Here is a 27,091-nt window from a genome sequence, read left to right on the forward strand (position 1 = left end):
GCAAGCTTTGCAAATAAAAGCTCATGCAGGAGTTGTGCCTTAATGAGTGGATTACTCTCCATTCCAAAAGAAGCCCACAAGACAGGCACATGGTAGAACACTCTCCCCTTGGGCAAAGTTCAACAGCCTCGCTAATAACAAAGCTCATTCTGTATCTTAAGCATCAATTCTCTCTCTCATTACTGATGCACAATAGTAATAATGACAACAAATTCTGGTAAGGTGGCGGCACATTTGATCGCAGCAGCTTCTAAGGGGCCAGCCAAAGGTGCTATTGTCTTTTTCAAATGCATTTCTTATGAACGCAAGATTCTGCTGGTCATTAAGAACTTAAAGTACTGCAGTCTTACCCCATCAGTGGAGAAACTGAAGGAGCTGCGCTTGGTAAGAATCACGCTGCTGAGGAGTCAGTACATAAAGGCAGAGTGCGGTCTAACAGCAAGTGATCATCTCAATAGTTAGCTTTCTTATGATCGCAAGACCCTGTTGGACATTGTTAATGTGGAACGTTGCACTGATTTAATGGCGAATGGCAAGGTCAGACAGCGGGGACACGGCCTTGACTGTAGCAAGGTCTAGGCCTCAAGCCACTGTGTCGCCTATTTGCAGCCACCTAACATAGAGGCGTCTAAGTCAGTGCGTGCCACCAGAGGCTGTGTGACATAGCATCCAAGCTGGGGTCGGTGCTGCCCCCAGTGTGCATTTGGCAGAAGACAAGCTGTATTGTGTTTGACTGCAGACCACTGCAACATTCATAGACTCGGGGTCTTTGTGTGAGTGTATGTTACTGACATATGTGCTTTGTGCTGTGTGTGACTGCCGATACTGCCATTTGCACCCTGGCACTGATGTAATGCTGTTTCATCTGGCTGTATTCATGTACGGTTGAATGACAATTGAATTGAACTTGAAACACAATGCAACAAAGCCTTACTACCCTAACCAGCTGCTCTGCTGCTCTGAAGGGAAGAACCAACAAGCACATGGACGTATCACCCTTCGTTCCTTCAAAATTACTGGGTCAAGACCCTGGAGCTCACTACCTAACAGTACTGTGAAGCACCTTCAAGTCTTTGACCAATGTATTCAAGATAGTGACTCACTTCTATCTTCTCAAAGGACTGAGGAATGAGCAATAACTGCTGCACTTTCCAACAATGTCTAGTTCCCAAGAATTACAGCAAAAAAATGCAGAGCTGAACACAACAGGACAATTTTTACAGAAGACCTCAATAACACTACAAAGTTGTCCCAATCTGACAGAGGGGTCACACATATTGACATTGAGGACCAGATAAAAGTGTCATTCAATTCTACACGCTGAGAAGGATGCATGAAAACTTACCAGCTTCTGATTTATTGTTATGAGACAAAGATGACAAATTTCCTTCTGAAATGTAAACAGGAAAGCTGGAGAACTCAAAGAAAAGTTGGCACGCAGCAGAGAAGGACTGATGATACTCCTTAGCCTGTTGATGAGGCTCTGTTGCTGGGAAAGCTCCATCACTCTTGCCAGCAAAGTTCTGGGCATTGTTTTGGCTTCTGTCTCCACATAGGTCCATGTGGAATTCTGTTGCAAATGCCTGGCAAACAACTTCACTGGGAATAATGTACAGAGTAATAAGCTGGGTCAAAAACTGCTCAAAGTACTCTAGACAGTACTGCATTGTTGTCTTCTGAGTAGAGGTTCCCACAGGCATGGCTGGTTTATCCTCCTGTGATGTGGACGATGGCACCACGGTATCCCCAGACCCAACAGTGGAAGCAGTCTCAGTTTCTGAAGAAGTGCTGCCCTGTGGCACTGAGCCTTCAACCAGTACTTTGTCAATATCATCTGTTTTGTCTGCTTGGTATTGCACAAACTCAGTGAATCCACTCTCAGATGACTGGCTACTGGGAGGGTTTTCTCCATCTTCAAACACATCACCAGGTGCTCCAAGGCTGGCTGATGAAACCTGCATCAATAATGCATAGGATGGATAATGCCAGGCAAAGGAACAACCAGTTTAGTAAAAATTTCAGATTTTGATAACGCAGTTCTAAAGTGAAGTGAAACCACTTTTTAAATGCATAAGATTTCAACATGACAGAAGGTGCAGGATGGATACATCTCAAAGAAGTTATCTAAAAACAGGATATACAACCGTAGTTGGAAAGGGAAATCAAAGCCAACGTAAAGAGAAGGTATATAATAGACCAAAACTTAATAGGAAGTTAGAAGATTGGGAAGTTTTCAAGAACCAACAGAAGGCAATTTAAAAAGCCATAAAGAGGGAAACGAGGGAATACGAAGGTAAGCTAGCCAATAATATTAGAGGATACCAAAAGTTTCTTCAGATATATAAAAGAGTAAAAGAGAGATGAGAGTCGATATTGGACCAATGGAAAATGACGCTGGAGAGGTAATAATGGGGGACGAGGAAATGACAGACAAACTGAGTAAGTACTTTCTATCCGTCTTCATCATAGAAGACACTAGCAGCATGCCGGATGTTTGAGAGTGTCAGGGGGCAGAAGTTTGTGAAGTTGCCATTACTAGGGAAAAGGCGCTTGTGAAACTGAAAGATCTGAAGGTAGGTAAATGAACTGGACCAGATGGTCTTCAGGGATCTGAAAGAGGTGACTGAAGAGATTATGGAGGCATTAGTAATTATCTTTCAAGAAACACTAGATTCTGGCAAGATTCTGTAGGAATGGAAAATTGTAAATGTCACTCCACCCTTCAAGAAGGGAGAGAGGCAGAAGGAAGGAAAATATAGGCCAGTTAGTCTGACCTCAGTGGTTAGGAAGAAGTTGGAGTCGATTGCTAAGGATGTGGTTTCAGGATACTTGGAGGCACATGATAAAATAGTCCAAAGTCAGCTTGATTTCCTTAAAGGAAAATCTTGCCTGACAAATTTTTGAAACTCTTTGCAGAAATAACAAACAGGATAGACAAAGGAGAATCACTGGATGCTGTGTACTTAGATTTTCAGAAGGTCTTTGACAAGGTGCTGCACATGAGGCAGCTTAACAAGTTAAGAACCCATCATATTACAGGAATGATACCCGCATGGATAAAGCATAGGCTGACTGGCAGGAGGCAAAGAGTGAGAATAAAGGGAACTTTTTCTGGTTGGCTGCTGGTGACTAGTGGTGATCCAGAGGGGTCTGTGCTGGGACCACTTCTTTTTACATTATATGTCAATTATTTGTATGATCAAATTGATGGCTTTGTGGTCAAATTTGCAGACCATACGAAGATAGGTGGAGGGGCAGGTAGTTTTGACGAAGCAGGAAGGCTGCAGGGGGACTTAGACAGATTAGGAGAACAGTCAAAGAGTGGCAGATGGGATACAGTGTCTCGGTAGAAGAAATAAAAATTTGATAATTTTCTGAATGGAGGAAAAATTCAAAAAACTGAGGTGCAAAGGGACTTGAGAGTCCTCATGCGAGATTCCTTAAGTGTTAACTTGCAGGTTGAGTTGGTGGTGTGGAAGGCAAATGCAATGTTAGCATTCATTTCAAGAGAGCCTCACCTGGAGTATTGCGAGTATATAGAGGGGCATCCAGAGGGTGCTGAATCTGTAGAATTTGTTGCCACAGGCAGCTGTGGAGGCCAAGACATTGGGTATATTTAAGGCAGAGGTTCACAGTTTTTGTTTAGTCAAGGCATGAAAGGTTATGGGAGAAGGCAGGAGGAGATTGGGGCTGAGAGAGAAATGGATCACTCCTGATGAAATGGCGGTACAGACTCAATGTGCCAAATGGCCTACTTCTGCCTCTGTATATTATGTTCTCATCTTACAAAGAAATACTCTATAAAAATACAATAGAGTTTACCTTTTTCTCTTCCTTCTTTTGCGTAAAGCTGGAGTGTCCTGGGAAATACAGTCTACACTCTGCCCCAGGTGACAGCAAGGGTGGTTGTACTTTACTTAGTATCTTTGAGCACAGTTTGAGGCAGTCAGTGAGTTCAGAGAGGCATAATGCCTGCAGGTGGCTGGTCAGAGCTGAGACCATCCGCACCAACAGCTGGGGCAAGTGTTCTGTTTGAATCTCAATGTAAGTCTCCTATGGATCAAAAAGACACCTTCAGTCTGTTGTTTACAAACAAGCTGGCCATATATACAAAGCAGAAGCAGACTGCTGAATCAAGGGCTTGCAGTTTAAAATAGGAATTGCAATTTTCCCCTTCAACATGAAATATAATTAGCAAATACAGCCAACAAGTTATACACTGAACTCAATAAAGCAGAATAATCCAGAAACCCAATTTTCGATATGAATTTATTTTCCCAGCAGGAATTCAGAAGATACAAACATCTCCAGAATTGCCCAGTCAGCATTCTTTCAAGACAGGAGATGAGTAGGAAGAGAAGTGCTCTTTGTGCTTGATCCGAGACAAGTCAGCGGGATAGGTAAGGGTTTCTTAACAGATTAGTGATGGAGCCATAAGGGGTTAGGGTTGTGCACCATGGTAGCATAGCGATTTAGCATGATGTTATTATAGCTCAGGGCGTCTCACTTCAGAGTTCAATTCTGGCACTGTCTGTAAGGATTTGTATGTTCCCCTGTAACCACACGGGTTTCCTTTGGGTGCTCCACTTTCCTCCCACATTCCACAGATGTACTGGTTAGTGGGTTGTTTGGTCATTGTAAATTCTCCTGTGATTAGACTAGGGCTAAATAGGTGGGTTAACTTGCTGGATGATTTGGGTCAGAAGAGTCTGTGCTGTAACTTAAGATAAATAAAGAAACAAACACAAGTCAAATCTTGACAACCAAATAGTTTCCAATCAACCTTGCAAACAGAAGTATTACTTCAAAGCATTGTCCATAAACACTCATGGAACTGAGGTGAAAGATAACAAGCACAAGTATATTCTCCTGGAAGTGTGGCTGAAAATCATTCAAATAAAACACTATCAAGATTTCAAGCTCTAGACGAGTACAATTAACCAAGCAAAACCTCCCTAGCTTTATTAACAGCCAGTTACAACAGAAAACAGAGGTCTCAAAAGATATTTTGATTATTTCATTGGTCAGACAAAGCCTTCCTTTATTGCTCAATCCCACTTGTCCTGCAGCCACATTCCAAAATCACTTCAGTCCTCCCTTTAACACAATTGGGCATGGAGTTCCAGGATTCAGACCTAGCCACATGAAGAGTCAGTGAAATATTTCCAAGTCAGGAGAGTGTGCGACTTTTTGTGGAATTGACAGACACCCGCTGCCCAAGGGGCTTGCGGGTAGCCTGGATGAGGAACTACAGTGCATTTAATTGATAGTACACACTGCAGGCACTTTGTGGAGAGAAAGAATATTCAGGGTGTTGATTGTGTATCAAACAAGTGAGTCAGAATCAGAGTCAGGTTTGATATCACTGGCATACATTGTGAAATTTGTTGTCCTGCGGCAACGGTACGTTGCTACTCTACTGAGCTTCTCCAATGTTGTTGGAGTTGCAGTTACCCAGTCCATTAGACCCCGACACGTACCATGCTGTTGGTGGAAATGATTTAGGGTGCCCGGAGGGGAGTTATTTCCTTCGGGATATCCAGCCCCTGATCCACCCTTATAGCCACTGTATTAGTCTGGCTGCTCCATTCACCAAATCAGTTAAAATAATAGCACCTAATCCTCTCCGTCTGCACACAGTCCATATCCCTCCATTTTTTGCACATTCATATACCAATCTAAAAGTATCTATTGTTACTGCCTCCAATATAATCCTTTACAATGCATTCCAGGCACGCACATTCTCTGTGTAAAAAAAATGGCCCGTACTTCTCCATTGAGGATACACCCCTCTCATCTCATCCTTTAGTGTTAGACATTTCAACCCTGGGAAAAAGATACCAGCTGAATCCTCTTATGTGTCCCATAACTTTGTAGACCTCTATCACATCTCTCTTTAGCTTCCTCTGCTCCAAAGGGGGGAAAAAAACCATTTTCCCCTCATAGCACATGCTCTCTAATCCAGGCAGCACCCTGGTAAATCTCTTCTGTACCCTCTCCAAAGCCTCAACATCCTTCCTATGGTGTGCTGACCAAAATGAAATACAACACTCCAGAAGAACTCAGCAAGTCAGGCAGCACTTGTGAAGGGGAATAAACAGTCGCTCTTTCGTGATGAAACCCTTAGTCAGGACTGGAAAGCAAAGGAGCAGAGGACAGTATAAGAAGGTGAGGGAGGGGAAGGAGTAAAAGCTGGCAGTTGATAGGTGAAACCAGGTGAAGGGAGAAGATGAGTGGGAGGGTGGAGGACAGGGGATGAATTAAGAAGCTGGAAGGTGACAAGTGGAAGAGATAAAGGGCTGAAGGAGGAAGAATCTAATGGGGAGGACAGTAGACTATGGGAGAAAGGGAAAGGGGAGGGGCACTCGAAGGAGATGATAGGCAGGTGAGGAGGAGAAAAGAGATGTGAGGGAAACCGACTGGAGAATGGAAAAAGAGAGAAGGGGGAAGGGGAAAATTACCGGAAGTTAGAGAAATCGGGAGAAGATGGCGGCGCGATGACAGCGCGCGTGCCCTCTCCGGTGATGAATATCTATTATCTGTCAAGTAGAGGACCGTGCACAACTCCTGATTTGATGGAGACAGACGTGAGTGCATAGAGGGACATCTGGAAAACTTCTGAAATGTCTGCTTTGCTACCGCTGCTACTGTGTTCTAACCGGAATCTCTGGAGCTGGAGGCCCCGAAATCCTTGGCTTTGCGTGTTTCAGCGGCTGGGGAGAGGTCAAAGGCGCTCGGCAGAGGATGGTGCTCAGGAGGTTGTATCGGAGAGGCTGCTCGGAAGCTCGGAGTTTTCGGATGGATGGACTCAGGGTCGGCTGTTTCCAAGGTATCGGCAAGTTGACAGTGACTGGAGGTTTATGGCAGGGAGTTTCTCCCTTTTGTCGCCACTATCGGGCGTCGATCGATTCGGGGACTTTGAGACTTTTTTTTTTACTGTGCCTCTGGATTGTTCTTCATCAAATTATGGTATTGCTTTGCACTGCCATAACTATATGGTATAATTACGTGGTTTTGTCAGTGTTAGTCTTTGGTCTGTCTTGTTTTCTGTGATATCACGCCGGAGAAACATTGTATCATTTCTTAATGCATGTATGCATTTCTAAATGACAATAAAAGAGGACTGAGTGTTCTCATAATCTAAATTGATGCTCATGTCATCAAGTTGGAGACTATCCAGTTGGAATGAGGTGTTGCTCCTCCAATCTGAGAGTGGCCTTATTGTGGTTGTACAGAAGGTATGGACTGACATATCAGAATGGGAATGGGAAGTCGAATCAAAATGGGTGGCCTCCAGGATATCCCCTTTTAGTGATAGACGGGGTAAAGGTACTGAATGGAGCAGTTCCACAAACTATATTGGGTCTCACCAATGTAGAGGAGGTTCCACTGGGAGTGCTGGATACAGTAGATGACTCCAATAGATATATTTCTCTAACTTCCAGTAATTTCTCCCCCTCCTTTTTTCACTTTTATCCCCATTCTTACCCTTTCTCTTCTCTTCACTTGTCTATCACCTCCCTCTAATGCCCCTCCTCCTTCTCTTTCTTCCATGGTCCACTATCCTCTCCTGTTAGATTCCTTCTTCTTCAGTCCTTTACCTTTTCCACCTATCACCTCCCAGCTTCTCACTTTATCCCTTACCCCCCAATCCACCCACCTACCCCTCATTTGATCTCACCTATCACCTGCCAGCTTGTACTCTTTCCCGTCCCCTTTTTATTCTAGCTTCTTAGCCTTCCTTTCCCATCTTGATGAAGGGTATCAGTCGAAACATCGACTGCATATTCCTCTCCACAGATGCTGCCTGACCTGCCGAGTTCCTCCATCATTTTTATGTGCTACTCAAGACCCCAAGCATCTGCAGAATCTCTAATGGTTTTAATACTACAGATGCAGCCTAACCTGAGTTTTATGAAGCCACAAAATAACTTTCTGACCCCTGAATTTAGTGTTGTGATTAATAAAGGCAAGCAAGCCATACAACTCCTTTACCACCCTACCGACTTGTTTCAGGGAGCTATTGACTTTGACTCCAAGATACCTCTGTACATCAATGTTGACAAGGGTTTTGCCAATTTCTGGTTAATGGAGATTGTCAGTATGCTGATGGTGGAGGACTTGACAACAGCAATGCCACTGAATAGCAAGGTGGGTGGTAAGACACTCCTTATTAGAGATGGCCATTGATTGGCACGCACTCTTGTGTTGCGTATGTTACTTGTCAATAATCAGACGTTGTCTGAATGTTGTCCAGGTCTTGCCACAGGCTGCTTCACTTTAAAATGAACATTCTGCAACAACTGCGAACATCCCAACTTATGACCTTATGAAGGAAAATTGGTCACTGGTGAAGTACACCTGCTGCAGCTCCTGAGCTATTGCCCTGCACGGACTGAACCAAGCTTGACTGTAACAGTAGAGTGAAGGCTATGCTTGGCCATGTGGTTACATATTGTGTTGCTGCGTAGTTTTGAGATGTCACACGTGTAGCACACAAATCATTTTGCATGACTGTTGTGTCTCAATAATTGAGAATGGTCTCTCAGAACTTGGTCCCCATAAGGATTGTTGAGATAGTCAATTCTACCATGGACAGAGAGATTGATTGGAAAGACTGAGATATGTTGGTTTATTCTTCATAGTGTTTATACTGAATGATCATACTGAATAGCGGTGCAGGCTTGAAGGGCCGAATGGCCTACTCCTGCACCTATTTTCTGTGTTTTCTATTACCTCACTATCTGCCAGTTTGACACCTGTCCTTTAGGACTTGGTCAGTAGTGGTAACACCAAGCCACTAACTGTTGTATAAACAAAGTATTATGAATTGAATGAGTTAAAATTAAGATGCAAATTAATTCCAGAGTAGTTTATCTGGGAGTGATTTGTCAGGGTGTGGTTCCATCGTGCTTTGCACATTATGAAAGCTGGGAGCAAAAGAAGATGATACAGAAAGCAAAGCTGTTATGTAACATCACATTCCTCACAAACATTATCTCATGGATGGCAATTCTCAATCTGCAAAAATGGCTCAGCAAGCAGAAAGTGTTAAAATCAACAGACAGATGTAGACACAAAGTTTTCTCAAAGGTCGAGATAGTTCCTGAAACTATATAAAGTCAGTCTACTTTGTCTTATGGACAATATCAGCAACAATAAACATATGTTCTGAATGTTACACAATAAATATTCAATGTTACCAGGGATTCTGATTCCAGAGGATTTTCCGCATTTCACAGACTTCCTTACTTTTCAAAACTTTAAACGGAGATTACATTTTATTGCAACTCCAATGCAATATTTTTACTGATCTATATCAAACTGATTTCTAATTTACAATCTGAAGCAGAAACTGGCCGGTATAACCCTGCAACAGGCTACCTGAAACAGCAATAAATAATTCTGATCAAAGTCATAAGTAACATTCTACATCACAGTGGCCATAAGAACCATGCAATCTCATCGTTTTTGTCGACAGACTTCCACCAAACCTACACAACCCTTATCCTGTGGCTCTCCTCCACTATTCGGAATGAACTGCCATAATACCCCTCTATCTATCAAATCCATCAACTGCCAGAGCTTTCTCTTTCCAAATTCTGCAGTATACCCTCTGGGCTACCCCTGAAAATCTATCCATTGCCATCTTCCATTTCTCAATTATGTAATTCTCTTGAAGTCATTTGAAGAAAATACCTGCTTCCACACAAAACGATGCATCAATAGGAGGCAGAACGCAGAGAAGCCACAGGCGGGTTTGGACAGACTGCGGGTGTGTGCAGATACATGGTTATGTGAATAAACGTGAGGTTATCCACTATGGGGGCACAAGATGATGACGGATTGTCTGAATGGTGATCACAGGGAGGTATAGCAAGAACCAGGTGCACCTGTTCACCAGTTGCTGAAGCATGTAGATACAGCAGATGATTAAGAGGCAAATTTATGCTAGCCTTCATAGTGACAGGATCTGAGTGAAGGAGTAGGCATCTTACGCTGCAATTGTACAGAGCTTTGGTGAGATCACACCCTGAGCTATCCTGACAAAAGGCCTCAGCCTGAGATGTTGACGGTTTATCTCCTCCATAGATACTGCCTGACTTACTGAGTTCCTCCAGTAACATGTGTGTTACTGGAGTCGTGTGTGCAGTTTTGGTCTCCTTACCTGAGAAAGGATGCTCCTGCCATGCAGAGAGTTCAATAAAGATTCACAGACTGATCTCTGGAGTGCCAGGACTGTATGAAGGAAAGCTGGGTCAATTAAGCTGCAGAGAGTATGAAAGAATGAGAGGGAATCTCATAGCACCTGTGAGGTTCTAACAGTATTGGACAGATTCGGAGCAGGAAGGATGTTCTTGATGCTCAACGGTCCAAAGCACAGTTTAAGCATAAATTATCTCATTTTAGATTGAGGTGATAGAGTGGTGAATCTGTGGAATTCTCTACCAATGGAACCAGCTGAAGTCAAATCATTCACGCTGGATATTTTCCCAAGGGGTAGTAGGATCAACAGATATTGGGGAGAAAGCTAGAAAAGGGTGTTGAATTTGGATGATCAATCACAATGAAAGACAGCACTAACTTGAAGGGCCAAATGGGCTACCCCTGCTTCTATTTTCCCCCAAGTTTCTGTTTCTATTTTATCACTGTGCAGAGACTGATCTGGTGTGATGTAACTATCCAACAACAGAGGAGAAATAACCTCCAATTTAAAAATTCACAGAGAAAAATATGAAGCCAAAATTTTATCGTAGCAGGCGTAAATTCTGTTCCCTGTACACATCTAGCCTCTAAAGGTGATTCAAGACTGTGCATGATGTTCATATGCATTTGGCTCAGAGATGAGCCAGCAACCATGATCTTCTCCATCTCCAAGATCGGCTACATCTCTAAAGGATCATCCAACTCAGATTATGCTTGAGCAGAATTTCTGCTGAAACCTTTGTTACCTCTGGACCCAACCATCTGAAAGCCTACCTGGCTGGCTTTCCATTTTCATCAGACATAAAGTGATGCTCGAAGCTCTACTACATTTTTGTAAACTCACACATCACGCCAGTGCCTGCCTGCATGCAGTGGAACCCAGTCCAATACTGCCTGCTTTACATTGTTCATTCTTGTTTTAGTCTCCAACACTGTCAGAAGCCAGCACCCCTCCAATGGTGATGTCTTATGCCTGTTCAGTTTTAGCAGTTCCACACAGGCAGCAGTGCTTTCAGTCCTATTGTCCATAAGCTCTGATGTCCCCTTCATAAGTCTTTCTACTTCTACTTCCTCCTTTAAAAATTGCAACTGTTTAATATCTCCTTCTATGAATGAGTACCAGAAGGTGCTTTCAATGATTAAGATTTTTTGTTAGATGCTTTGGGCTACTTTGCTAAACAAACAGCACAACATTAATGCAAGTTATTAAAAATATTGAGCCAGAAAACATGGCATGAATAAAAATATTTTATACAAGTTGGCTGCTGAAACCCACTTCAGAACTGCATGCAATGATAAGACTGTGGAACTGATGAGGGAGGATGCAGAAAGATTAGATGAAGTGAGACAAGGGTGTGAGTCCCATACCTGACATAGTACTCTCATACTTCGAGTAGGCTTTAAAAAAAGAAGAAAGCATAGGTTTATCAAAAAAGCATAGTTGTCACACCAAAGAGGACAGCATGAAATTACTGCAGCATTCCTGAAGAACACTTGCAGTTTATACTTTTTCACTCTTTCCCCCTCTATCTCAGCATTTTGCCATTTTCAGTTGCCTTTAACATCTCATAACTATGTTCATCCTTGTTCAATTTTAAACAGATTCAGTACTTACTAATTTCAAATTAAAGATCAAGATGAGCAATATATCCTGACACACCAAATAAGAGGTCTTAGAAAACAGAACACTTGACAAATTTAATTAATAAAATCACATTCATGTGACACACCCTTTGATAAACTTTTGCAAGCTACATATAGTTGCCACAGCTCCCAATCAGCTAGGGACAAAATCCTCCAACAATTATGGACGTTGGTCATTTAACAATATGCCTGCCAAGTAATGGGAAATCATCCTTGATAGGACAGCAATTATCATGGAAACACTCAAGCCACAGTCCAACAAGCAGAGGGTGCCTTCACACGAGGGTAAAGAAGTGAATGAACTCAAGATAAAGAGAGCACAGAAGCCATACCAGTTTTTCCACTTTCACCATGCATATACCTTTGATAGAACAGCTTTGTACAGTACTTTCAAAATATAGCCGGAATAAAGATTAACTTGATAGAACTTGGATCTAACAAAAAAAAAAATCAGAAGTTCCAAGATGGATTGCGTATTTAAAAATAGCTATAATTAATGATGGAACTTGGCATATAATGGCTGAACTATACACATATTCATCATCACCGTTATCATGTGCTGTGTCGTATGACATGGGCGATCATGTTCTTTGACCATGATTATTTTTGGTAAATGTTTCTACATTAGTGGTTTACCATTGCCTTCTTCTGGGCTGTGTCCTTATAAACATACATAGAAACATAGAAAACCTACAGCACAATACAGGCCCTTCAGCCCACAAAGTTTTGCCAAACATGTCCCTACCTTAGAAATTAGTAGACTAACCCATAGCCCTCTATTTTTCTAAGCTCCATGTACCCATCCAAAAGTCCCTTAAAAGACCCTATGGTATCTGCCTCCACCACCATTGCCAGCAGCCCATTCCATGCACTCACCACTCTGAGTAAAAAACTTACCCGTCATCTCCTCTGTACCTACTCCCCAGCACCTTAAACCTATATCCTCTTGTGGCAACCATTTCAGCCCTTGGAAAAGCCTCTGACTATCCACACAATCAATGCCTCTTATTATCCTATACAACTCTATCAGGTCACCTCTCATCCTCCGTCACTCCAAGGAGAAAAGGCTGAGTTCACTCAAGACAGGTGACCCCAGTCATTATCAATACTCTTCAGAGATTGTCTGCCTGGCGTCACTGGTTGCATAATCAGGACTTGTGATATGCATCACTGCTCATACTACCATCCACCACCAGCTCCCATGGCTTCACATGACCCTGATCGGGGGGCTAAGCAGGTGCCATACTTTGCCCAAGGGTGACCTGCAGGCTAGCGGAGGGACCGAGTGCCTCATACCTCCTTTGGTAGAGACGCATCTCCATCCCGCCACCCTATACACATATTAGGAAATATAATCTGTATACTCATCCTGGAAAGTAAAACAAATATTTTCCTCCCCAAATACAACAGTGGCAATTATCATATTTGCCTACGATTTGAAAAATAAAAGCTGAAAATCACAATGGTGAAATTGCAAATCATATTGCTTTGTAAATGTATCGAAAGTACTCAAATGCTGTTGCTTTGTAGGAACAGCATCAAGAGAAATTAGGCTCAGAGCTTCCACACGTGAATGTCGTGGTCATCGAGAAGCTGATGAATACTGAAGCATTACTACTATCCATGCTCCATTACCACTTAGATATCGGAACAAAGCTGTACGTCTGACCAAGGTTTCACATGTGCTTCTTGTGCACGTTCAGTGTTCACAGTGTGGCATCCTTCACATTGGTCAGACCAAATGCAGACTAGACGACCACCCTGCAGAACACTTCCTAGCAGTTCACAAGGGTGACCCTCACCTATGACAAGAAATGAGTGGGAAAATAAGATCTACTTTAATTCTTTACACGCATTCTGACTTCCACGTCACTGACATCCACTGAAGCCAAACAACCTTGAGAAACAGTTCTTTATCTTCTGTCTGGGTATGATGCACCCCTTGGGACTTAATAGTCACATTTTGGATAACCGGCCATTCCTGTTTGTATGTCAGAACTGGTCAGTATTGATTTAAGTTCATCAATCTGTACTGTTAAATTAGTTTTTCCTTCTTAAGACAAGACCATAAGATAGAGGAGCAGAAGTAGGCCATTTGGTCCATCAAATCTGCTCTGCCATTCGATCATGGGCTGATCCAATTCTTCCAGTCATCCCCACTCCCCTGCCTTCACCCCATACCCTTTGATGCTCTGGCTAATCAAGAACCTGTCTGTCTCTGCCTTAAATACACCCAGTGGCTTGGCCTCCACATCCGCTCGCGGCAACAAATTCCACAAATTCCACAAATTCTGACTAAAGTAATTTCTCCCCTTCTCCGTTCTAAATTGATGTCCTTCAATGCTGAAGTCATGCCCTCTTGTCCTAGAATCCCCTACCATGGGACATAACTTTGTCATATCTAATCTGTTCAGGCCTTTTAACATTCGGAATGTTTCTATGAGATCCCCCCCTCATTCTCCTGAGCCCCAGGGAATACAGACCAAGAGCTGCTAAACGTTCCTCATACGGTAACCCTTTCACTCCTAGAATCATTCTCGCGAATCTTCTCTGAATCCTCTCCAATATCAGTATATCCTTTCTAAATATCTTGAAGAGATATTGCCTGATTTCCTCTCTTTTCTGGTTCTCTTTGATCTGAAACACCATCAATAAGTGCTGCCTGACCTATTATTTCTAGCAGTTTCATGTCCACTTGAGTCTCAGAGGTTGATTAAAGAAAGATAAGTACATCATGGGAAAGGCACTTTTACAGCACTGCTTATGAACAAAGAAACAGAGGCACTTCCTATCAAGCTTTGAAGTTTCCCTACTTCCCAACCTACCATTAGCCCAGCACCCTGGGATCGACAAAGTCTTCAGAAGACATGCACAAGTCTAAGTGCAGGCTCCCAGTGGCCTTGCCCAAATGGGTGCCAATCAGGCTGGCAGAGTTCTGGAGAAAGACTGTGCTGCGGAGCCCTAACGGAATTCCTTCCCGCCACCTATGCACCCCGCCACCTCAACTCTGGCACACCAAATCATCTATCCCAGGAATAATCAGAGACATGCAAAGATATTGTTTTGCTGCTCGTTAGAGGAAGCAGTAATGATGTCCTTTCCTCATCTCAACTGAGAAACAGCATCATAAACGGTCCAATTATCTTTATACATATTTACAATTTTCTGGATTGCGTCCGTGCCTTATGCCAGTGAAGGGAAGAATAGGATGTGAATGTGTGGCTTAAGAACTGGTGCAAAGTGCAAGATTTGAAATATGTAGATCATGGGATCTCTTCTGGGGAAGATAGGAACTCTACGAAAAGGGCAGGTTACACCTGAACTTGAGTGGGATCAACACCCTTGTGAGCAGATCTGCCACAGAACTGTTGAGGACTATTTAAACTAGATTGGCAGAGGGATGGGAACCAGTGTGATGGGTCAGAGGAGGGAACAGTTAGTTCCAAGGTTGAGATGTTTCAAGAGGGACAGGAAGGGAGGTAAAAGAGGTGGAGGAGTGGCATTGCTAGTACAGGATAGCACCACAGTTGCAGAGAGGGAGGGCATTGTGGAAGGATTATCTACCGAGTCAGTGTGGGTGGAAGTCCCAAACAGGAATGGAGCAATCACTCTTTTGGGAGTATTCTATAGACCCCCACCCACATAGCAACAGAGACACCGAGGAACAGATCGGGAGGCAGATTTCAGAAAGGTGCAAAAATAACAGGGTTGTTGTAACGGATGATTTCAACTTCTCTAACATTGATTGGTACCTGCTTGGTGCAAAAGTTCTGGATGGGATAGAATTTGTTAGGTGTGTCCAGGAAGGATTCCTGACACAATATGTAGGCAGGCCGACTAGAGGAGAGGCCTTACTGGATCTGGTACAAGGCAATGAACCTGGTCAGATGTCAGACCTCTCAGTGAGTGAGTATTTCAGAGAGAGTGACACAACTCCCTGACCTTTATCATAGTCTTGGGCAGGGATAAGAGCAGAGAGTATATAAACTTATTTAATCGAGGGAGGGGTAATTATGATGTACTGGGCAGGAACTTGGGAACAGATGTTGTTAGGGAAATGCACAGCATAAATATGGAGGTTGTTTGGGGTTCTGAATAGGTTTGTCCCATTGAGACAGTGAAAGGATGGTAGGGTGAAGGAACCACAGTTCACAAGAGATGTGAAACATCTTGTAAAGAGGAAGAAGGGATCATATCAAAGGTTTAGAAAGCAAAGATCAGAAGAGCTCTTGAGAGTAAAAAGGTAACCAGGAAGAAGCTTAAGAAGGGACTTGGGGGAGTTAGAAGGGGACATGAGAAGGCCTTGGCCAGGAAGATTAAGGAAAACCCAAGGCATTCTACACATGCGTGAAGTACAGGAAGATGACTAGAGTGAGGGTAGGACCAATCAGGGAAACATGTGCCTGCAGGATATAGAAGAGGTCTTTAATGAACACTAAGCTTCAGTATTCACCAGGGAGGGGGTCCTTCACAAATGTGAGGACTGTGTAGAATAGGCTAATATGCTGGAACTTGTCAACGTTAAGAAAGAGGATGTGCTGAACTTTTGAAACACGTTAAAGTAGATAAGTTCCCAAACATGGACAAGATTTACCCCAGTTTACTAAAGGAAACAGGGAAAGAGACTACTGAACCTTTGGCAATGATTTTTGCATCCTCACTGGCCACAGGAGTATTACCAGAAGATTGGAGGGTAGCAAATGGTATTAATTTGTTTAAGAAAGGTAATGGGGATAACCCTGGGATTATAGTCAAGTAAGTCTTACTTCAGTGGCGGGCAAACTATTGGACAGGATTCTTAGATTCAGGATTGACAAGTATTTGGAGAAGCATATTCTGATTAGGGATAGTCAGCATGACTTTGTGAGAGATAGATCATGCCTCAGAAGCCTGAATGAATTCTTCAAGGAAATGATAAAGATAGATGTGGTGATTATAGATAAGGTGTTTGATGAGGTTCCCCATGGTAGGCTCATTCAAAGCATCAGAGATTCAGAGAAACTTGGCTGCATGGCTTGCCCACAGAAGGCAGAGGGCAGTGGTAGTTGGCATATATTCCGCCTGGAGGTCAATAACCAGTGGTACTGCACAGGGACTTTGCTCTGTGATATTTATAAATGACTTGGACAAGGAAGTGGAAGGGTGGGTTAGTAAGTTTGTGGATAACACAAAGATTGGTGGCGTTCTGGATAGTTTAAAAGGTTGTTGTAGATTACAATAGCACTTTGATAGGATGCAGAGCTGGGCAGAAGAGTAGCAGATGGAGTTCAGTCCGGAAAAAAGTGAAGTGATACACTTGGGAAAGTCAAACTTGAAGGCAAAGTATGAGGTTAACGGCAGGATTAAAGCAAGGCAGAGGAACAGAGGGACCTAAGGATCATTCTGAAATTATGACATAATGGATAGCATAATAATGGATTAACTAGAATGAATACGTCTTCAGGAAATAAAACCTGCACAGATTTTAACTTCCATCTGATACTTTGTGGTTAGTAAAACCAATGATTGGAGTGGTACATTCTGATTCTGTCCCACTGAAACTACATTGGGGAAAACTGATGAATGTTCCTGCTGTAAGCACATTGTTAAAGATGTAGTTCTGCTACTTAATGCAGAGCTCAGGACAGATCTGCTTCGTCACTTACCCTTCTAGTTAACTGTATATTCATGAAGCCATCCTTCACACTAACAAAAAGGGATACAGTTTGGGTGCCTGCAGTTTGTACTCAGATGCTTTTGGAACAGACACCAGTCTTGAATATTCAAATGGATTCTGCTAATTAGGATATGCTACCATTGTAAATATGTAACTCTATAAATTTAACTAACTACTTACGAAATGTTGAAGTAGGCAATTTATCATTATCATTATGTGCCGTGTCATATGACTTGGTGATCATGGTCTTACAACCATGATTGTTCTTGGCAAATTCTTCTACAAAGGAGGTCTGCGATTGCCTTCTTCTGGGCAGTGTCTTTACAAGACAGGTGGCCACAGCCATTATCAATGCTCTTCAGAGAATGTCTGCCTGGTATCAGTGGTTGCATAACTAGGCTTTGTGATTAGAGCATTAGGAACTCATCATTGATATCCCAGTGTTGAAGAAGTATAAAGAATCACGCCAGAAGAGTGAGACTGTCCTGGACTCTCTCTCTTTTGGAGTTTTGCTGTGTGAATAACAGTTCCATGAGGTCAGATATGAAGGCAGAATGGCAGGTTAATGGCAGGATTCTTAGCAATGTGCAGGAAGGGAGGGACCTTGGGGGTCCATGTCCATAAATCCTTCAAAGTTGTTATGCAAGTTGACAGGGTGGTTAAGGAGGCGAATGGTGTGTTGGTCTTCATTAGTCAGAGATTGAGTTCAAGAACAATTGCAGCTCTAAAAAACTCTGGTTAGACCAAATTTGGAATACTGTGTTCAGTTCTAGTCACCTCATTATAGAAAGGATATGGAAGTTTTAAAGAGGGTGTAGAGAAGATTTACAAAGATGCTGCCAGGATTAGAGAGCATGACTTGCAGAATAAGTTGAGTGAGCTAGGTCTTTTCTCTTCGGAGTGAAAGAGGAGGAGAAGTAACTTGATAGAGGTATACAAGATGACAAGAAGCATAGATAGACAACCAATGTCATTACCCCAGGATTGAAATGGCTATTATGAGGGGGCATTTTAAGGTGACTGGAGGAAAGTATAGGGGAGGATGTCAGAGGTAGGGTTTTAAACACAGGTGCGTGAAATGCGCTCCCTGGGGTAATGGTAGAGGCAGATATATTAGGGACTTTTAAGAAACTATTAGCCAGACACATGGATGAAAGAAAAATGAAGGGCTATGCAGGAGGGAAGGATTAGATTGATCTTGGATTAGGTTAAAAGGTTAGTACGACATCGTGTCTAAAGGGCTGTAATGTGCTGGATTGTTCTATGTAAATCGTGTTAACCGGGGAACTGAGATGAAAGGTGGAAGATGATATTTATATCTAGAGGGAGAAAAACGATGTTTTGCTTTGTTATTCAGAGAACAAAAGTTTATTAACTCCAGTAAAGCTCCAGCAATCCACAATTGAATGTCCAGAAATCCTGAAGGTTCAGACTCATGGGTGACTAATTAGTTGACAGTGTGATCAAGGGGTTCCATGTACATTGGGGTCTGCAGCCAGACTAAAGGACTGGACAAGTCCAGAGAAAGTGAGTGGGGCCACACTGTGGGATGGCTGCGTGGCAGGTGCTGGGGTTAGGGTCAGCAATGTGGGTAGGTTTGTGGCTAGAGACAGAATCCAAGGAGCTTATGTTTTTCCCCACTCCCTTTAAGCTCACAGAGTTCAGTGGAAGATGAAATTAAGTGTGTTTGCATATGAACAGGAGTGACATATTTGGTCAGGAAAATCTGCCAGCTCAGCATGTACCAAGAGTGACAGATTATCAGATTTTCACTGGATTGGGGACAACTTGCTCGGTCACCTGAGCAATATTTATTCCTGAGCCAACATCATTAAACAACAGAATCTCTGGTCAATATCACATGGTAGGAGCTTATTGTGTGCAAGATGGCTAGCTAGCACCTTTCTAAGAAGAGTAAGTATATTTCAAAAACAATTGGATGGATGTAAGATGCCCAGAAAACCAGGGGAAACTCTATACAGGGGGAAACATTACTTGTACTACAATCTCTGGAAAGTGGCTTCAGTTAAGTCACGTGCGATAGTTGAATTGACACAGGAAGAATTATTTGCTGCAGCTCCCAGAGTGGTTTTCATAAAGATTTCATTGTTACGATCGAGACACAAGAGACAGCAGATGCTGGAGAACAAATGTGCTGGAGGAAATTGACAACTCAGACAGCATCTGTGAAAGCAGAGGAACAGTGGACATTTTGGGTGGGGATCCAACGATTGTAGTGCCAAATCTCGTGAGGAGTTTCATTGATTGCAAGAGTCCAATGATCTTATTGATGTTCAATGTTCAAACAAACTGCTACAACTGTCAGTGTTGCAGAGCGCATTCAAATTTTCAAGGAATATAGGCTAAATGTTCTCATCCAGCCAAAACTGGTAGAAACTGGGTACCATTCCACTGAAGAGTCAATGCAAGGCTCTTGTATTGAAGAATGGCATTGATCAAGAGCTCTAAAGATGCTTGTTAATCAGTTCATAACTTAGTGAGACTATGGTTCAGAATATATTGCATCTTGAACTTAAGGTTGATGATTATCACGATTCGTGTACAAGAAGCACAAAACTATGACTAGACGATGGCACATAAAATACATACTATTGAATATAAAGTAAATGCTACTTCTTAAAAAGATACTTCGATTATAAAATCTGACACTATTAAGACACCCTAGTAAAGGATTATTGTAGATGTCCAAAGAAAGTATAATGCATTCATAACTCATTTATTTTAGGCCTTCCTAAAGAAAATATTGTCCACAAAGTTAAGAGTAATGATTTCCATTAATATTTAGAGTGGATTGCAAAGTCTGAACCACTCCAAGAGTCCCAACTAACACAATACGTCATATCACTTGTTGACTGCAGTTCAGATTCTACACCAGAAACCTATCTAAATAAAGGGGTCTCCTGGTACTGTGAAAAAGCACCCAGATTACACGCAGCGTTACATTTGGAATATCACAACAGTTTGCCAAATGTTTATATTTGAAGTGCAGCACACTTTTCTATGGGCAAGTTATTAAGTCACTTGAAAAGTTAATGTTTTGTAAGGTTGTCAAAACGCAAGCGGCATTTTGTTCCTCCGATACTTCATCTAATCTCTTTCTCTACAACTACAGCTAACCGCTTTCACTTCTTCGAACCCCATTCTCTACAATTACAAACTTACAGATTGTAGCAGTTTGCAACATATGCTACCTATTCTCTTTAAAAATGTCCCTGCACTCCTACAGTTCATAACTTAGTGAAACTATGGCTCATAACATATTGAAGCCTGAACTGAGCAGTTTTGACTGGCACATGACTCATGTGCCTATTTTCCTTCAAACTTCAACTTCCATCAGCTGATGTCACCGCTTAAGAGTACAATGTGACTTAAATCATTAAATTGTCAGCGTTATTAAAGCATAACAATAGAAGGCTCAGTGCAAATCCCAGTCAGTGATCACTTTTTTCCCAGCATTCACTTAAAATTCTTAACTTTGTTTGTAATCTCCAATAGTTTTTACTTCTCCTGTTTACAATGACAGAAACCAATTAGGCGAACTCCTTACCAGTGATACTATGTCCAAGAGGAAGTCTACCAAGAGGCAGAATTCACCCAGAGAGTACTCCGACATTTCCTTTCCCTGAGAAGAAGCCTGCAACCGTGCATTCAGTGTTCTCCTGATGAGAGAATTAGAATCACGTTTATAATCACTGACTTGTTTTGCAGCAGTAGTAGATTGCAATGCATTAAAAAAAATTATCTAACTGAAGCATTTCTATGTAGACAGCAGTGTTCAAGTTCAAATATATTTATTATCAAAGAATGTATAAATTATACAACTCTGAGATTCGTTTGGTCACAGCAGGAAACTCAAAGAACACAATTTAAAGAAAAAAAAGAATAAAAATAAAAAAATAAAAGACCAACACTCGATGCACTAAAGAAAGAAAAAAAATACAAGTCATGCAAACAATTGAAGCGAACAACACTATTCTGAACGAGAAATTCGTCCTCAAATCCAAACTCTGGAGCAACTCAGGGTAGGCCTAAAGCCTCCCTTATCAGTTCATCATATTGGTGGGCATGGAGCACAGCAGTCAGGGAAGTCCTCATAGCCCTCAGCGCCATGGAGATGACCATCACGAAGAAAGAGCGAAATCGGCTTTCGGCCCGACTGACATTTGTCTTTTCAGTCTATCTGGGTTGGTGTTTAGATTGAGCCACAATGGAACAGTGAAAGGCTCCGCCCCCTAGAGACAGGAGTAAACAAATCGGTTCTTGCCTCCCGTCTGGACCAGCGTTTAAATTGCCTGAACAGCAGATCGTACCTCACACTAAGATCCAGGCACCGCTGCTCCAAAAGGCCCTGGGCCAAGACCACGCTGCCCAGCGACTCACTCCGGGCCCAGATTTCGTCACCCAGCCTGAAGCCGCTCTCAAACTCTTCAAATCAGCTCCGTGCCCAGAGCGATCCAACCTCGCACCCTGGCCGGTTGTATGAGCACCGAAATCAAAACTCTTGTGCCTGGGCCTGAACTTCTCCTGACAGCACCCAGGGTGACCCAACCTCAATTTTGGGCCGGTCGTACAGGCATCAGGACTCCATCTACATTGATTCATCCCGCGAACTCCGCCTTGCCACTGCTCATCCCTTCACTGTTTGCAACGATAATTTAACACAATTTGCTGGTGGCATAGTGGCATCAGCGTCGGACTTCGGGACGAAAGGTCCCGAGTTCGAATCCAGCTGGCTCCCCTGCACGCTTTTCATCCGTACTGGGTTACGAGCCGGTGATCTCTTTGGAAACTCACTCGGCAGAAGGCAATGGCAAACCCCTGCTGTAACTTGCCTCGTACGCGGTTCCCCACTACGTCAGAGAGGTGTGGAGGGAAATCGTCCACTAACCAGAGAAACTCCGGATGCGACGTACCTTTCCTTTCCTACCTCAGAAAAGGTACTTCTAGTGATTTTTTTTTAGTCAGACTTCTCAGCTTTTTGACTACCAGGAAGCTGTCACACACATTCGATAGCGCCATCTTAATCCAGACACTAATAGAAACACTCTTTCCTTCATGTGCTTCTTTCATATGTATACAAAATTGTTCTTTGCTGGACCTAATTTTCAATCTCTAAATTATATTCCATGCCTCAAATTTCACCCTCTATTTTACCCAAAGCTAATTCCTAGAACAGCAAGCCTTGATTTTAATTTTCTACCTTTGTTTTCAGATCATGTCAACTCTCTACCTCAATTCCAAAACTTTTGAATTTATCCTTCCCAATGTCTGAAAGTTGCCTAATTATAAGATGCTGAGATTTCTATCACACTGATTCTCTTGAATACACAAATTTTGATAAACTGACAATGCTCAGGCCATAATGATAGCAATTCCATGTCCAAATCCCCCTACTTCTTCCACTACTAAACTGCTTGTTAAAACTGATGCATGGCAATTAAATCTCGTTGGCACAGTGTCACATTTTAGAGCCATTAATCTGCACAACACAGAAACAGGTTCTCTAGCCCACCCTGTCCATGCTGGCCTATTTGCTCAGCTACACTAATCCCATTTGACTTTACTTTTCTATGACCTACATACTTAATTATCTGTCTAAATGCCTCTGAAACATGGCTTTGTTTGGACAACATTCCTGTGTTGTTCCTCGGGAATATTTTATGTTAAAAGCTTCCAAAATAGATACAGATTTCTTTTGTAATGGACAAGACACAATTCTCACTGCAAGATACAACCCATTAAACTATCATAGAACAAACATACAACTTAGTGAACTTAATAAAAGCACAGTTTTACTACAGCTCAATAACAATTTCTTAAATCGTTACCACCGCCTGTCTTGCCTTTTCCCTTTATTCTGTCGTGAAGGTTAAAAATAGCTAAGTTAAAAAAAAACTTTACTTACTATTCCCTTTTAACAAGGTTTAGTAAAGATTTATTTCACACTTGATTGCTAGAACACAAAAAATATCTAACAGATAGGCTCAGACCATTTTTGTGTTTAAAAACAATATGCTTCTGTGGCTTCTGTGGAAATGACATGACTTCTGCACCCAATAGTACTTGAAAAAATGTCAAAAACAATTGCATAAAACAGCAAGTGCTGGAAATTCGTGGGAGGTCAAAGAAGATCATGGAAGAGAGAAATGGTTAACATATTTCATATTGAAGATATTTATCAGTCTCAAAAATTTAATTCCAATTTTCTGCCCACAACTGCTGCCTAGCCTGTTGAATATATCCAAACATTTGTAATATTTTATCTAAATAACTATTCAGCAAATAAAAATTCTGGAAACTTTCCACAAAATTGTCCCAAAATCTTTAAAAAATACAACTCTGGAGAAACTTGGCTCTACATGTTGAATGATTACTACAATACAGTTAGTAAAAGACTTACCTACAACATTCTTCAAACCAACGAGCTATATAGTCCCACATATAGTATGGTTCAAATGAATTAAACAGAAGATTAGCTGTTTTAATTAGTTCTGAAGTTTTCTTATTCTCTCTCATTTTGCTGAAAAAAAAGGAAAAATAATAATTAGTGTTCTTCTGAGTTTAGAAACATGGTACAACTGAAGTATAAACAAATAATTCAAATGATTTATTTTTTGAATATAACTATGAACAAACTGCAACTAATATTTCACACCAACCAGATCATACTGTATAATAATACTTGGATTCTGGTTAATAGGGACAGCCTCTTATTTGGGACAACTCTAAAAGACCAAAACCTAATTGAGAAAATAGCAAGGATTCTCTTTGTTTCTCTGTGCCACTTAATTAAGAAAGGACACTGTTGTTGAACAGTTTCTAACTAGCATCAGTCATGTGCACTTGCGTGGCCGCTAAACACAACACTTAGAGAACAACATTTTTAAATAGTCAGTTGCATGTGATTTTCTGTTCACAGAGCTGTGATATTTTTCACTGATAGTTGGTGAGAAATAAGTAATTCAGAACTGTTTTACTCACTTCACTGCAGTTTCAAACATTCAGGCTTGAAGATGCGAGGAACGTCAGGTAGTAAAAATGAAACAATTTAATTACTTCAAGGATATACTAAAAAATTTAAGTTATTTACATCTTGAATGTCACAAAGAAAATGAAGATTTAGAGGATAAAATCAAAATGATTGTATGAAGGCGGTCCATAATCTGCACTTGGTGGCTGCATTGATTTTGTTTGTTTATAGTCAATCAAAAGAACATGGCAGCATACAACGAATTCCTCTGTTGGTAATGATTAGGAATTAATTTTTATTAGAAACAGTTTTATAGTACTGTAGTGTATGGGTAGTGTTCTAATTTGTTCTGTATTTCATTTGAATACATCATTTGTTATCCAATTAAAATTATTACTTTATACTTTATTGTCACCAAACAATTGATACTAGAATGTACAATAATCACAGTGATATTTGATTCTGCGCTTCCCACTCCCTGGATTACAAATCAATAGTAAATATTAAAAATTTAAATTATAAATCATAAATAGAAAATAGAAAAATGGAAAGTAAGGTAGTGCAAAAAAACCAAGAGGCAGGTCCGGATATTTGGAGGGTACGGTCCAGATTAGATTATGAGGACACGCAGTCCTCGTTTATTGTCATTTAGTAATCCATGCATTAAGAAATGATACAATGTTCCTCCAGTATGATATCACAGAAACACAAGACAGACCAAGACTAAAAAAACTGACAAAAACCACATAATTATGATTAGTATTATGATTATAATTATGAGGACACACAGTCCCCTTTTACTGTCATTTAGTAATGCATGCATTAAGAAATGATAAAAATGTTTTTCCAGAATGATATCACAAAAACACATGACAAATCGACTTAAAAACTAATAAAACCACATAATTATAACATATAGTTACAACAGTGCAAAATAATACTGCAATTTGATAAAGACAGACCATGGGCACGTTAAAAAAAAAAGTCTCAAAGTTTCGAAAGTCCCATCATCTCATGCAGACGGTAGAAGGAAGAAAACTTGTCCTTGCCATGAACCTCTAGTGCCACAAACTTGCCGATGCAGCACCCTGGAAGCACCCAACCATAGCCGACTCGAGTCCGTCTGAAAAATTCGAGCTTCTGACCAGCCCTCCGACACTGAGCACCATCTTTGCCAAGTGCTTCAACCCTGGCCCCAGCCGCCAAGCCACAGGCAAAGCTGAGGGTTCGAAGCCTTCCCCTCCGGAGATTCTCGATCGCACAGTAGCAGCAGCAGCAAAGCTGGCATTTCAGAAGTTTCTCCAGATGTTCCTCCATGCTTCTCACATCTGTCTCCATCACAGCATCTTACTTTACAAATACAGATATCATTCACCGGAGAGGCCACACACGCTGCGCCGCGTCGCCATCTTCTCCTCCCCACTAATTAGTTTGTGTCTTTATACCTTTTAACTATTTCCATGAAATTTCAGCTAATTGGGGCAGACACTTAACTGAGCCAGAATGTACTGGTCCTGATGTTTCCCAATTAACTGAACTCCACTCTATAACTTAAAATTCTATGCCATGAGTGCTGTCCAACAGTGATGACAGGAACCAACAAAGTATTCTGCTGTACAAGATCTATTCCCAGGCACTAGAGTTAAAGAACACACATACTGCAAGTCTGGGTACATGCTGCTGCCCATAACCTTAACCCTGCTGCTCATCACTGTAGTTTACTACCTACACAGGCTCCTAATGAGGTAATATTTCAAATATAAAATTCCCCTCCTGTTCTAATTCCTTGTCATGGAGCAGAGAGTGTCCAAGCACCTGCACATGCACAAGTAAACCCCAGTTTCACATAACCTCCTAAAATGGCTTAGTATCCTTTTGTTCTCCTACTCTGGTTTCTTGCACTTTCCAATTTTAACTGCTTCGCCATTGCTTGTCTAGCTGACTGAATTTGGTAAATTTAGCACATTCCTAAATGGAATTTTCCTTATTAAAATGCTGTGTCATCAAATGGCTCAGCCCTAAACTCTGAAATTTCCTAACACTCTATACTTGCACCAAACACTTCTTCTAAGATACACACACCTCTCTGACCAACCCATTGCTTACTTATGTTGGGAAAAGAATCTCGTGTTGCATTTTCCGATAAGGGTCTTGGGATGTTTTACATCAAAGATGATTCAATAAAAGCAGATTCTGTTATTGAACAAACTAGCCCAAGAGGTAAATCATAAATACCTGACAGGATAGAACACAGAACAAAGAGTTAAGTGCAGGAACAGGTCTTTTGGGTCACGATGTTGTGCTGAACTAATTAAAAAAGCCAAGTCAAACTAATCTCTTCTGCCTGCACAATGTCCATATCTCTCCATTCTCTGCACACTCACATGTTTATCTAGGAGCATCTTAAACACTTCTATTGTATTTGTCTCCACCATCATCCTGACGGTGCTTTCTGGGCACCCACAGAATGCAAAAAAAAACTTGCCCCACACACCTACTTTGAATTTAGCCCTTCTACCTTAAATGTACGTCCTCTTGCATTCGATACTTAACCCTGGAGTATCAGCTGTCTACTTTAACTATGCCTCTCCAGC

The 27,091-nt window shown here is 41.6% G+C and overlaps 1 protein-coding gene across 8 annotated transcripts in view; it reads right to left on the reverse strand.

The window, feature by feature from the left end:
* The window catches only part of dop1a (DOP1 leucine zipper like protein A), a 222,843-nt gene that overhangs the window by 111,094 nt on the left and 84,658 nt on the right, over positions 1 to 27,091 (reverse strand). For 6 of the 8 annotated variants that reach the window (XM_072265897.1, XM_072265902.1, XM_072265895.1 and 3 more), the window contains 5 exons: positions 23,928 to 24,047; positions 21,075 to 21,186; positions 11,575 to 11,604; positions 3,823 to 4,053; positions 1,346 to 1,955 (listed from right to left, as the gene is read on the reverse strand). In XM_072265897.1, the coding sequence (XP_072121998.1) occupies positions 1,346 to 1,955; positions 3,823 to 4,053; positions 11,575 to 11,604; positions 21,075 to 21,186; positions 23,928 to 24,047 (1,103 nt within the window). The remainder of the gene's footprint in view (positions 1 to 1,345; positions 1,956 to 3,822; positions 4,054 to 11,574; positions 11,605 to 21,074; positions 21,187 to 23,927; positions 24,048 to 27,091) is intronic. The other 2 variants (XM_072265903.1, XM_072265901.1) reach the window with 1 other exon arrangement.

The sequence above is a fragment of the Mobula birostris genome, chromosome 8 (genome assembly GCF_030028105.1).
Source record: "Mobula birostris isolate sMobBir1 chromosome 8, sMobBir1.hap1, whole genome shotgun sequence".
NCBI classification, from domain to species: Eukaryota; Metazoa; Chordata; class Chondrichthyes; order Myliobatiformes; family Myliobatidae; genus Mobula; species Mobula birostris.